The following is a 12,077-nucleotide window of genomic DNA, read 5'->3' as shown; positions in this document are numbered from 1 at the left end:
GTTAAATGTCAATCCCTCTGCACCAATGGCTAAATTGACAAATAATAGTGGGGTACTGACCAAAAGTACACAGAGATTCTGAAACAAATCTCATACAGAAGTCAGGATTCACAACACCACTCCTGTTATTTACTATCGTCATGCCATTTCCTCAAGGAATCTCTTCTGTTGATAAATATCACATTTTCAAAAACTGAAAAGCATTCTAAATTACATAGTAGGATTTTCACTCCATTCTTGTCACTCTCATTCTAAAAGTCCTTGTATTCACTACAAGAACACATTGAATGTTTTCAACTGCAACCAGAAAGAGGTGGTTGGAATCAGTCCTCGGTGATTACCTTCTCCCAGATACAGAAATCCATGCGTTCTAGAACACAACTTTATCCCAGAAATTAATTACAAAATGCCCTGTATAAACCCTGAGCCCCAAAATAGCACATAAGTTACACAGACACTGTTCTAACCAACTCAGATTTAGCAGAATTGTTTATTTTGGGGCCTGCTCCTACAAATCTACTCAGTACAACAGAACGGCAAGCTAAAGCATAAGACGACACAAGACAGTACAATAAACAGGCCTGAAAATAAAAAAAAGGTGGCAGCAGCGGGACAGAAGCAGTCCCAGGGCTCCAGGACAGAGCTAGCTGTTCCTGCTCCTGCTTCTGTGAGGCAATCCCATCAGCAGCAGTTCCTGGGTGTCCGGTGCTGTGACCAGCCCCTCTCTGCAATGTCAGGAAGAGCCTTTCTCAGTGCTAGTGCCCACAAGGAGACCACATGCATTATCCAGGCAGGTGGCACATGATCAGAGGGGTCAGATCCACAAGGCTTGAGCACTGCCTTTGCACACAGACACACTGAACATTTTCCAAAGGCAAAGGTCTTTAAAATTTCAGATGAGCATGTTCACACTGCAGTGTAAAGTTTAGGAAGATATATGCAGAAGAGGAAAACCCCCAGACCAAAACCCCATATTCTTGCCACACATGTCCTTTTTGGTAAATACGAAATCCCTGCTCCAGAAACATGGTATTAACTGCACATTCTGGAGGAGGCCTGCCTTGATGGCAAGGGCCAGCACAAACTGCCATAAGCTTCCCAGTTTGAATGCAGAGAGGATGGGAGTCAGACTGTGGTATGAGAATATACAATAAGCTGGTGTAAGACATTGCGTGAGAGTAGGGCCAAAATGGAGGATCTCCAATGGGAACTGTAGTGGAGAGCTGCAAAAAAAAAAAACAGGAAAGGGAGCTGGGGCAAAGGAGGAAGCCCACCTTGTAAAGGAAAGTTTGAAACGGGGGACGTACTTGGAGCCAAAGAAAGCATGCAACTTATGATCAGTTTATTCTGGAGGCCTTACAGGTCCTCTTTATGGATCCTTGGCTGAGTTGAAATTAAAAAAAAAAAAAAGAAAAAAGTAAAAAAATCTTTCTTTTGCCCTTGTAAGATAAGAGGAGCCTTAAAGCAGATGAAGACCCCACAAAAGGTCCATACCCTGGTGAACCTTGGTGGCTACTGTAGCTACGGTAAGGGCTTCATCCCCTATCTTCTGTCACATCTCCAAGGTATGGCCAAGGTACATTGTGACATTGGTAATTATTTACTTTCCACAATCCAGAGGGAAGCACTGGGAAAGTAGGAGAAGCTCCAAGAATATGGGCATTTGAAATAAGGATTTGACAGACCCCAGGGTGACCCTGCAAGAGGTGATGGGTTACAGGGTGGTACCTTTAATTGACTCCTGCTTTCTAGGTCTCACACAGAAACACAGTCACCGTGAATCTGTGACTCTGCACCTTTCTTGCTTAGTATCCACCATGAAAGATATTTGTATTTCTTTCCCTACACCTCAATTTCTTCCCTTTTCTTTTTGTAGTTCTTTATGAAGAACAACAATTTCCATGTTTTTCTAGGTTGTAGAACACTACTAAGTCCCAGCATTTTGTATAAGTGGCATGTGTGCAAATATTTGTACATGAGAATAAATGCCCCACATACTGGCTGCAGATGATTCACCATGGTCTTGCCAATCACTGATAGTTGGCAGATAATTTAAAAACCACAGACTTAATATTTAGTTGTGAATAAAGTGATTAAAATGTCATGTCACCCCTCTCTTTCCCATACATACCTCCCCCAGCATTCTGCAGCTCATCTCATACAGCTGGATGCAGGTGCACAAAACAGCAGGGAGAAAAGTTCTCTGTTTATCTCAGTTGTAAAACATCCACAGTTTTGTATGTTGAAAGGCCAACAGGAAACACAGGTATCATCTGACTGATTATTCAGCGCACCCTCTAATTTCATAGTTACTTTGACAGGCAGCTCGATAACAACGTTATCTGGGATCCCTAAAGAAATTACTATCACCACACCCCCCACTGACAGCATACAGCCACTGGCCTACATTTACTTCCCCACACTTCTGCCAGGAACCACAGGTTAGTTGACTCAGATGGACATAAATCGACACGTGTAAATTGACGCAGACAGACATAAGTCAGGCTTGACGGTTGCTCCCAAGGTTCCTTTCTGCTGCCCAGCACCTGCAGGCTGACTGCTCAGTGGCTGCCAGTGCTCTTCTGCCTGAGCCTGTCCAGCATAACCAGTCTGCAACAGGAGCAGCAGACTTGTACCCATCCCATCACCACCATTTCTCTTTGTTCAATACCACTACTCTAACGGGGATGCAATACTGTGCACTTAACAGTGTGAACAGTTTGCCAATTTTATATATACACAGGTGTATATAAGCATATACACATACATATTCAGACTTCTAATCCTACATCTGCTCTTTGTCCTCGCATAGGAAGGAAGTCTGAAGGTGAGTTTTGGAGACCTCAGCATTTTGACCTTTAAGCAGGAAGGGGTTCACGAAGCACCACGTAGCAGAGATGGCATTCCCTGCTGTCCCAGTTTTTTCCCTGCAACATAGCCTTGACACCACCAGTAGCGAGTGAAGCATGTAAGGTCTACCATAGTTATGTAGTTCAGCCATACATAAGTAAGACCTCTTTCACGCCAAAGCAGGGCATACAAATTAATAGCACAACTTAATACAACTCAAACAAAGTGATATAATACCCTAATACTAATGTTGTTCATTGAGATGAACCCTTTGTTTAAACCCAAATCAACAATAGTGCTTCAGCCAGAGGCATGTGAATTTCAGATTTGAATAAGAGGAGGAAATACAGCAAATCATAGCAGAATATTCAGTTCTCTGAAAAACCTGATGGGCTTACATCAGCACTTGTGCATTTTTGTTCACTGTTAACTACTCAAAACTTTGTCACTGTCTAAGCAGATAGGTAGGAAGAACTGTGACGCTGGCACACGTGAGATGAGGTACTCAAAAATCATTTGCACTATTAGCCGCGCAAGTTAAAGAGCATGGGCTTCCTAACCACCCGGAGTCTGGGATTTCAGGAAAATGGTTTTTAGTGTGCTGTTCGAAAGCACGAGCTAACTTACACGCTAAACACTAGAGCAGGCTTGACAAGACAAGTTGCTCTAAATCACATGAGCAGAGCACATGACAAATTATTACCGTGCTTAATTAGCGCGTGCGGAGGGGGAAGGGAGCAACTGACAAAGCCTTTTCATCTCGGCCGGGGCTCGGCTCCTCACCTGGCTCCCAGGAGCCACGGCCGCGGGTCACCCCGGCCCGGGGAGAGAAGCGGGGCAGCAGGGCTCCGCCGGCCGCACCCCGCCCCGCGGGGGCCTGGGGAGAGCAGGAGGCGGCGGCGGCGCCCCGCTGGGCACCCCACCCTCCCGCCGCGGCGGCGTCCTCACCTGGGGGCAGCGGGTCCTGCGGAGCGGCCATGGGGGGGGCGGCGGCGGCGGCGGGCTCCCAGCGAGAGGAACGAGCGGCGCCCGCCGACGTGCCCGGAACCGCCGCCCCGCGCCGCCCCTTTCCTTCCCTCCCTCCCTCCTTCCTTTTTCCTTCCTGCCGGCGCAGGTAGGGCCGGGCGCGGGGAGGGAGCTCCCACCCCCGGCGGAAACGGCGTCCGCCGGGATCCCGCACCCCTCGGCGGGAAAGGGCGCTGCCGCGCCGACCCCCCGGGACGGCTGCCCGGGCGGGAGGGGCTCCGCTTCCCACGCCCTCCGTGTTTGGTAACGCCGCAGACGCGGGTGCCTGCTACGGCTCATCTAGTAACACTAGATTGGACCTAAACTTCAGCGATATAAACCCAGGCGCTCGCCCTCCCGCTCTTACATCCTTCGGGGCTTAAATCCCCGCCGCCCGCCAGGGACGCGCGTCGCGCCCGCGGGTGGCTCACGCTGTGGGGAGGGTGTTTAAGGAGCCAAGGACTGCAGAGCAACAATCATAAACTGCACTGGTTTTTCACAAGTATTTAAAATACATCCTCTTATGCTATAGGCGCTTCCAACACCGTGATGATGTCAAATCCGCGTATGTAATTGCTTTGGGTCCCCACTGGCACCTCGGGCAAATTCTCTCACTTAAGGTTTCAATATACTTAAAGTAATACAGATTTCTTAAATGGGGTCTGCGCATAAATCACTTTCTAAATAAGAAATATCACGTGTTGCTATTTATCATACAATACAAACAAAAGAAACCAACATAACCGAATTTGCTGTTATAAAGACCACATTCACATGTTAGCCACCTTACTCATTTATTAATGAGGTAACTTTACAGCCTAGTTCTACTCTGTTACACTGGGAGAGCTCCAATTCAGTCAACTGGCCTACAATGGGGTAACTAAAAGTAGCCTTTGGTCTATAAAGCATCAAAAATTGAGTGCTTTTGCACAGATTATTTTCCATCTCAAATCTAAAAATAAAAAATTTAAAAACCAAAACAACACAGTTATAAAGACTAAATTGCTCTTATTTTCAGAATTCAGATTGAATATGGTGGCTTATCCTGCCATTTGGCTTTTCATTAACATCAGTAATACTAATGTTTTTCAATAATTCTGTTGCTGAATTTGAGAATTCTTGTAAAAGACCAAGTCTTTGCGTGGAGAGCTCTTACGGTGTACACCTCAATCACCCTACCCATGGGAGTACTGACTTGGTGTTTAGAAGATTTGGAGCATCACCCTTATTTCACTGGGGTAAAAGGAGGTTTTGCCGTTGGGTTATACACAAACACATCCCTATACCTCTATATTTCTTAGTTTCCAAGGTAGAGCTAACAGACCACTAACGTTTCTACAGTTCATGAGGTATAAAACCCAAAGTAGTACCATTTTAGGTATATCATTGGAGTCCAGCTGTTCATGATATGGGTTGACTCTGCTTCCACGTTAATATTGAAACTCATTCTCAAAGAACAGAGACATTTCTTAATTTAAAAGGGTAACACCAAGTCTAATTAGAAATAAAATAGCTGGTTCTGTATGTTTCCCTAGAGGCACAATGTTTTTGGTGATGGATAATCAGGCTGAGAGTTAGAGGGCAGAAAAAGTATATTCTTACCAACTGAGATCTGCACAAATGCTAGAATAATAATTTGAGCCTCTCCTATAACTGTAAGGAATGACAATGCCACAGTAGAGCTAAGATTTTTCTGGATTTTAAACCTGCCTTAATAAAATGAATGCTGTATCTGCCCTGAGGACCTGCATGTACATATTGCCCCTGTGTGCTGTTTGAAGACTACTGGTTTCAACCCCAGAAGTAGATATAGTCAGTGACTACAAAAACTTTGGATAAATAAATATATAATCTATATAAAAACATGTCTATTAACATCTTTCAGAATACCCAGAGGGTACTAGTGCTACACAGGTGGCTGTAAACTGCAGAAACATACAAAGCATTGCTGTTGGGGCTAAGCCAGGTTTTACCATTAATGTGCCGTTTACTTTTGTGGTAACTCACAACCTGAAATCTTCCCACATTAGAATTAAAAAATTATTTTAGCAAACAAGAACAAAATCATTTTAGAAGAACAACACTTGTGCCAGGAGCCAAAACTGGTTAATGTTGAAAATAATGCATTTTTAAAAGCATATCTGTAAATTGCATTGGCTTTTCAATTTGAAACAGGGTTTTTTTAACAAATTATTCATAAAGAACTCTTTAAAATCATGGAATTTAATAACAAAGGCCAATATTCTAGATAGCATTACTGCCTCAAAACTTAGGTTAGTCATCATAATTTAACAATTTTTTTTCTAGTACTGAAGGAGGAGCATGCAATTACATATAACTATCACTAGAGCACTGTCAACAGTACAGATTAACCTGGCTGTTGCATGCCTCTTCTTGTATCACTTTAATGAGCAATATGGAAATCTTTGTTACTTACTGACAAGTCCAGAAAGTCAGCAATTATTCTGGCAAAACTAAATATATATTTGTTTATATGATACTATTAGTTTTTAGTATCATAAAAACAAAATCCAGAATAAGATAACTTTAAGCAGCAGCATTCTCTAAAACAGTGGATTAACTTTCTAATCAAATTTCTATACTTAAGTACAAACTATATCTTATCTTGCTGCAACCCTGCAAGCTGCTAAATTCACTGTAACTAATGATAACATGAAGAGTTCAAGGTTTTGTAAATTTCCACTCAAATACAGAATTAATGTTTTCAAATAGTTTTTACAAATCAAGTCTACACATGCCTCTTCTCACCCCTTTCCTGGCCCCATCAAAGAAACAGCCATCTTTGATGAGGACAGAGACTTTTCCTAGAAATGTACGAACTATCTGGTAATACATAGCCAGTTAGTTTCTTGTTTTAAATAGCAATCAACCCACAATCTCAAGGGGTTTCCCATCTTCTGAGCACAAGGCTACAGATGAAACCTTTCTCCTCTCATGGACAATATATTTCTGTCCAGCAAAATATTATTGCTACGTCCCCACAAAAAAAAAAAAACCCAAAACCCACAAACACAAAAACCACACAAAAAAAGCCACAAAAACCCAAAAACCACACACATTTTCCTGACATCTACAGTGTTTCCCCATGGAAATACAGAACTACTGCTCCAGATGGCAAATGTCACTAACACAGTGGAACAGCCATCTTCCCCCCCCGGGGTTGCTAATAGTCACGGTATCTGTGGGCCTGCCAGTACCACATGGCAACCACGTTTAGTCTTCCTCATTCATTTGCTTTACAACTTTCAAACATCTTTACTTAACGAAGTTCATATTGAGTAAAATACTTCTGTTTCCACATAAGCTCTTCACCTCTAATGTATTTCAGTAGAGTTAGGAAATAACTAATGCTAACTCCCTGCATTTTCTTTCACGGGAATTCTGTAGATAGCTTTCAACTGTCAGCTGCTTCAGTGTGTTGCCAGACCAGTCCTTTAAAATTCTGAGACTTCTGGAGTAGGAATAATTAACCAGCAGCTATAAAGTTGAAACTACTCTTTGCCAATAATTATACTGGTCTGTTCTTTTACAGTTGCACAAGAATTTCACAATTTTGACATTTATTTGACAGAAACAACATTATATGGAGAAAATATAAGAAATTACACACACCTACACCACCTTACTTAAGCCTGTGGATAATTTGTTTGCCTTAGAGGACTGCATGATATGGGAATGTTCCCACCACCCTGGGAACCGTGCTGTGTCCAAGTCAAACACGTGCCACAGAAACAGTGAAATCTTGCTTTCTTTAGATGGACATATTGAAACTGAGCCTAATATGATTGGTTTCAGGCTGCAGCTTATCCCCTTGCAGGAGCATTAGCAGGGCTCCCCTGCCTGGCTGCTTTTTTCCATAGCTGTATAATAACTGAGTTGAGATCTCTACCTCACGACTGGATTTGTTGACAGATAAGCACATGCACACAAAATGCAAATGCATAAGTCTTGGGGTTTCTTTTAAACAAGACTACTTAAGTTCATCTCCACCTGCTATATTCAGAAGTTTGACAGAGTTAGTAGACTCAGTTCTTTGTTAGCATTCCTTCTTCAAAAATTATAGGTACATGGGAATGACAGTAAGACTCCAGAGATTACTTTACTTCTATATTCTTGATTCAGACCATGCTGTGATACGCTACACAGTGCAGTTCATTAACATTCAACTATAATACACACGCATGAAACACAGGAGTGAGAATAGAGGAATATAGCTAAGATTTGTAGTTAATTTGTCACCGCCTCAAAAACTTTTTTAAAAAATATACTCCCTCCTTGTACTTTGCTATTCTTTTTTTACTGCATTCTCTTTCATTCCCCTCTTTTTCCTCATATCCATTTTGAGATATTGTTGTATGCAATTCTTATATTCAAAATTTTCCTTTTTTTCCACTGTACTGAATTCTGACCTGTAGCTTTGCTATTTACAGGCCAAGAGAAATGTCCTGACTTTTCTCATTCGTATTGACATCCATGGGTACTTTTCAGAAGTTATTTGCAACAGTTGCCTCAGAGTCGACCGTATATTGTGGTTTTAAGGCAGATATCAGTACGTGAGAACAGGATGTTAGTGAAGCATGACTTGCAAGGAAACATAATAACTTGTATCAGACCTAATGACGGATAAAACTGGGTTTTGGGCACACAAATTCCTCAGTTGTTGCAGGCCTGACAGACCGCAGATCTCGTGTGTCTCACTAGTTGTCTGCTTTTGGTACTTAGGTCAGGTGGTTTACTCTAAGTTCTCACCCACAGCTTTGCTTTGCTGTATCATCAAATCTTCATAACTCGGCTACTACAAGATGCTGCATTGCCTAACAGGCACTGAGCTCCCACTGCTGCTGTTTGCTAAACTTAAACAGAAGCTTATGAGGTATCGATTATCTAGTTTACTCTCCTAAGTTTAGAAAGGACTCATTCAAATGTTTTGGAAAAATAAATAAAGGCAAAATTTTCAAGGGCAAAAAATTTCCAGAAATCCACGTTTCAGATTACTGAAATCTAGTTCACAGATTTGGCAAAGCAGCTAGAATTTACCAAGCTTCTCGTAACATGAAATCTGAAGCCACCCTGTTTTGCCTGTTTGTTCACTGAACTTGGTCCATAATAATTTCTAAGATACATTTTTACATGGTTGATGACCACAGATCATGATTTCTATGTACAACCAGAGTGCATAAACTCAAATCTAGCAAATAAGAGCTAACTGAAAAGTACCAATGGAGCTAATACAAGAAAAGTAGCAGGACTTTATCAGTTTCAGTTCCCACTGTGTCCTCTCTGCAGGCCAGAGGGAAGTTTGGTAATTGCAGATTTGTTGTATCCACTAAAAGACCATCTGACACTCTCTGGTGCACTCAGATCTCTGTCCACTCTAGAGAACAACATTGTGATAGGCACAAGGTAACTCCTGTGCATTATTTAACTCTTATTTCGTAATACAGAATAGTTTTTAGTTCCTGTGTTCAAGGCTGTCGTTGCTTGCACATAGAAAATGTTAGAGCTTGCAAATAAAACGGTCACCATTTTTAACAGCAATGTACATTATGAAGTCACAGAAGATATTTGTTCTTATGCCAAGCATGTACGTTGTAAAATGTACATGTACATTGAAAAATTAAATATATACTCCGGACTCTTTTCATGATCCCAGGAAGCTGTAAACTGAGATTTTCCCTTTCCCCAGTAAAGGCTGGTCCTCAGCCCTCGCTAAAATATTATAAGATCATGGCAAATTTCTTTAAAAGAATCAGGCTTAGTAGGTACTCCCAGCTTTGTAACATGTTGATAGGTTTTATTAGCAATTGTAAGCCTGTTTCTTCTGCAGCTATTTCCCAAAATTGATTTCACAAAGAAATCCTATATTGGGAATTTTACATTTTTAAAAAAACATTTTTCTACCACTACCAAAGTAGCATTCATACATTGAAAACAACACTAAAACATAAAATAAGATTCAAAATACCCTAGAGTTTAGAAAACCATATTAAGCTAAATTCACCTCTGGTATAGCACATAATACTAATGTATACAAGGAATTAATTTCTTTTTTTATGCCTCTTAAAATTATTCATTATACACTTCTATGGCTAATTCCTTATGCTTCTAACATGGCAGTCAAAAACTACACTGCCACAGACTTTTGATCCAAGCAGGATAAGACTCTTTCAGAAGCGAAGAAATAAAGTACTTTCTGTAACTAACATAAAATGTTCTAAACTGACAACTTAGAAAATATGAGAGTTCACATCTAATTTGCATAGTCCTTTATGCAGTGCAAGTGTGTGACAGCACAAGTGCTTGATTCTTCCAAGGTTTGGGGGCTTTTTAAAATGCTCATGACATAAAATTTGCTCCAGAATCAAAGCTATAAAATCCAAATGAATACCATGAATTCACCTGAATTTATTCCTCTCAGAAACAGTTCCTTTGCGAGAAGTACAAACCACTTGTGATGAAGTATGGAACACTGATGGTGAGAGCAAACCATGTAATGTACACATTAGATGTTCTGCCATTTCTTCTCAAATATCTAGCAAATGTATTGGTCCACTGGTACTGAAAGTAGGAATAGATTGTCAGTTTAATCCTTCCCAAATGATAGGCCTACTGCCTGTACTCCAGAGAGGAAAGGAAGGAGCAATTACATCATCTCTCTGGGACCAGACTATAACCTGCCTACTCCATTTCGCGGTCTCTGTAATTCATAGCTATCAGCCTTTCATTTTTCAAGCCATTTTCAGCAATGTAGAAATCTGTGACATGCTGGCACTTAAGGACAAATATGATGGAAAACTAATCCAAATTAATTTTTAGAGTAAATAACAATGGTCAATCTAAAAAACTTTTATGCTCTCTGCAATAGTTCCTTCTACCTTAAAGCTTGTCTCCATATTCTGGTAAAGGACTATTCTCCTCTAACTGAAAGGGAATAAGAACCACCTAGGTCAGCAGATGGATTGAGAATTAAGTCCTAATTCCAGCAACACTGCAGATTAAATCCATGCAACACTCATGTTTTCCTACAGGAATATGAATTTTTGCAATTCTGGAAGTGAATTACATATATACATTTAACTGTTGGGAGCTAAAGATTGTTTCTGAGCTGCTGTGATTTGGGTTTTTTGTTTGTTTGGGTTTTTTTTAAGGTTTTGAAAGGAACTGAAAAGAAGCAGCAGTAATGGTCTCAGACCAGTTCCACCATCTATTGACAAAGCACAGCTAGACAAATTCAACTGATGTCATAACTTTCAACCTCTCAAGTGCCAACCACTCTCCCTAAAGGGGCAGTAAAAATTTAATAAATAATAAAATAAAAATAGGTGTAGCTGAACTGATCTAACAGCAAGCAGCACTGGAAGGGATAGTCCTACCCTCTCTTCTTCATACCAGGATATGTACCTTTGCCCCTTCTTCTGGAGCACGTTGAGTGATGAAGCAGTGAGTCAGTTCAGCTGGCTGCTCTGGCAGAAAATTATCCCTAAGGGGGGGGTGATTAATAATAATGAAAAAAAAAAATCACTCAAGTAGCTGAATTGATTTAACATGCAACTTTAGAACTGCTAGCTCAGGTGCATGGGATAGGGAATCTGAAACAGGACTGCCTCTTTCCACACAGCTCAGTGTTTCATCATCTGAGCTGTAACGTGAAGCCACAACTGAAAGCACCTTCTTTCTGCCTCATAGGCTTCCATTTGCTACACAGTAGCCTGTGTCTCCACTGTAAAAAGTCGATGTTACAACTCAAAAAATAAACCCCATAATAATAATAAAGCAAGTGGAGGGAGAGGCTATTGCTTTTCCATTAACTTTCAGCCTTGCTCTCAAAGGGAACAGGTAGGAGAATCAGGCAAGGCAAAGCCGTATTTCCTATCTCCCTGTACTCCTTGCTGTTAAAAATAAACTACGGTGCCCATCTTTACAGAAATAGCTTCCCACAGAAGAAGCTGTGCTGAGAGAAAAGGGCAGCTGAACCCGAAAGAAAAAAGCCACTTGCAGACACTCAACACGATTCACCGCCGGCCCTCCCCGGCAGCAGGAAGGCGAGAAACCTCTAGAAGTGCCTGTTGCCTCTGCAGACGCCCGGCCGACGGCTGGACGCGGGCGCCGGCAAACACCGGAGACTCCAGCGTCCCCCGCGGGAGGGGGCAGCCGCCGCCATCGCCCCGCTCGCGCCTCCCTTCAGGTCCACAGCGCGCGGG

The 12,077-nt window shown here is 41.8% G+C and overlaps 1 protein-coding gene across 4 annotated transcripts in view; it reads right to left on the bottom strand.

The window, feature by feature from the left end:
- Nucleotides 1-12,077, bottom strand: part of EDARADD (EDAR associated via death domain) — a 26,045-nt gene extending 13,968 nt beyond the window's left edge. Inside the window, exon 1 of one of the 4 annotated variants that reach the window (XM_064445753.1) lies at nt 11,928-12,077. Coding sequence is in view for 3 of the 4 variants with exons in the window: in XM_064445749.1 (XP_064301819.1) it covers nt 3,799-3,829 (31 nt within the window). In the remaining variant the exon portion in view is untranslated. Of the gene's footprint in view, nt 1-3,798; nt 4,189-11,927 lie in introns of those variants that run through there. The other 3 variants (XM_064445749.1, XM_064445750.1, XM_064445752.1) reach the window with 3 other exon arrangements.

This window comes from Phalacrocorax carbo, chromosome 3 (genome assembly GCF_963921805.1).
Source record: "Phalacrocorax carbo chromosome 3, bPhaCar2.1, whole genome shotgun sequence".
NCBI lineage: Eukaryota > Metazoa > Chordata > Aves > Suliformes > Phalacrocoracidae > Phalacrocorax > Phalacrocorax carbo.
This window is presented reverse-complemented; position numbering and strand designations above follow the sequence as displayed.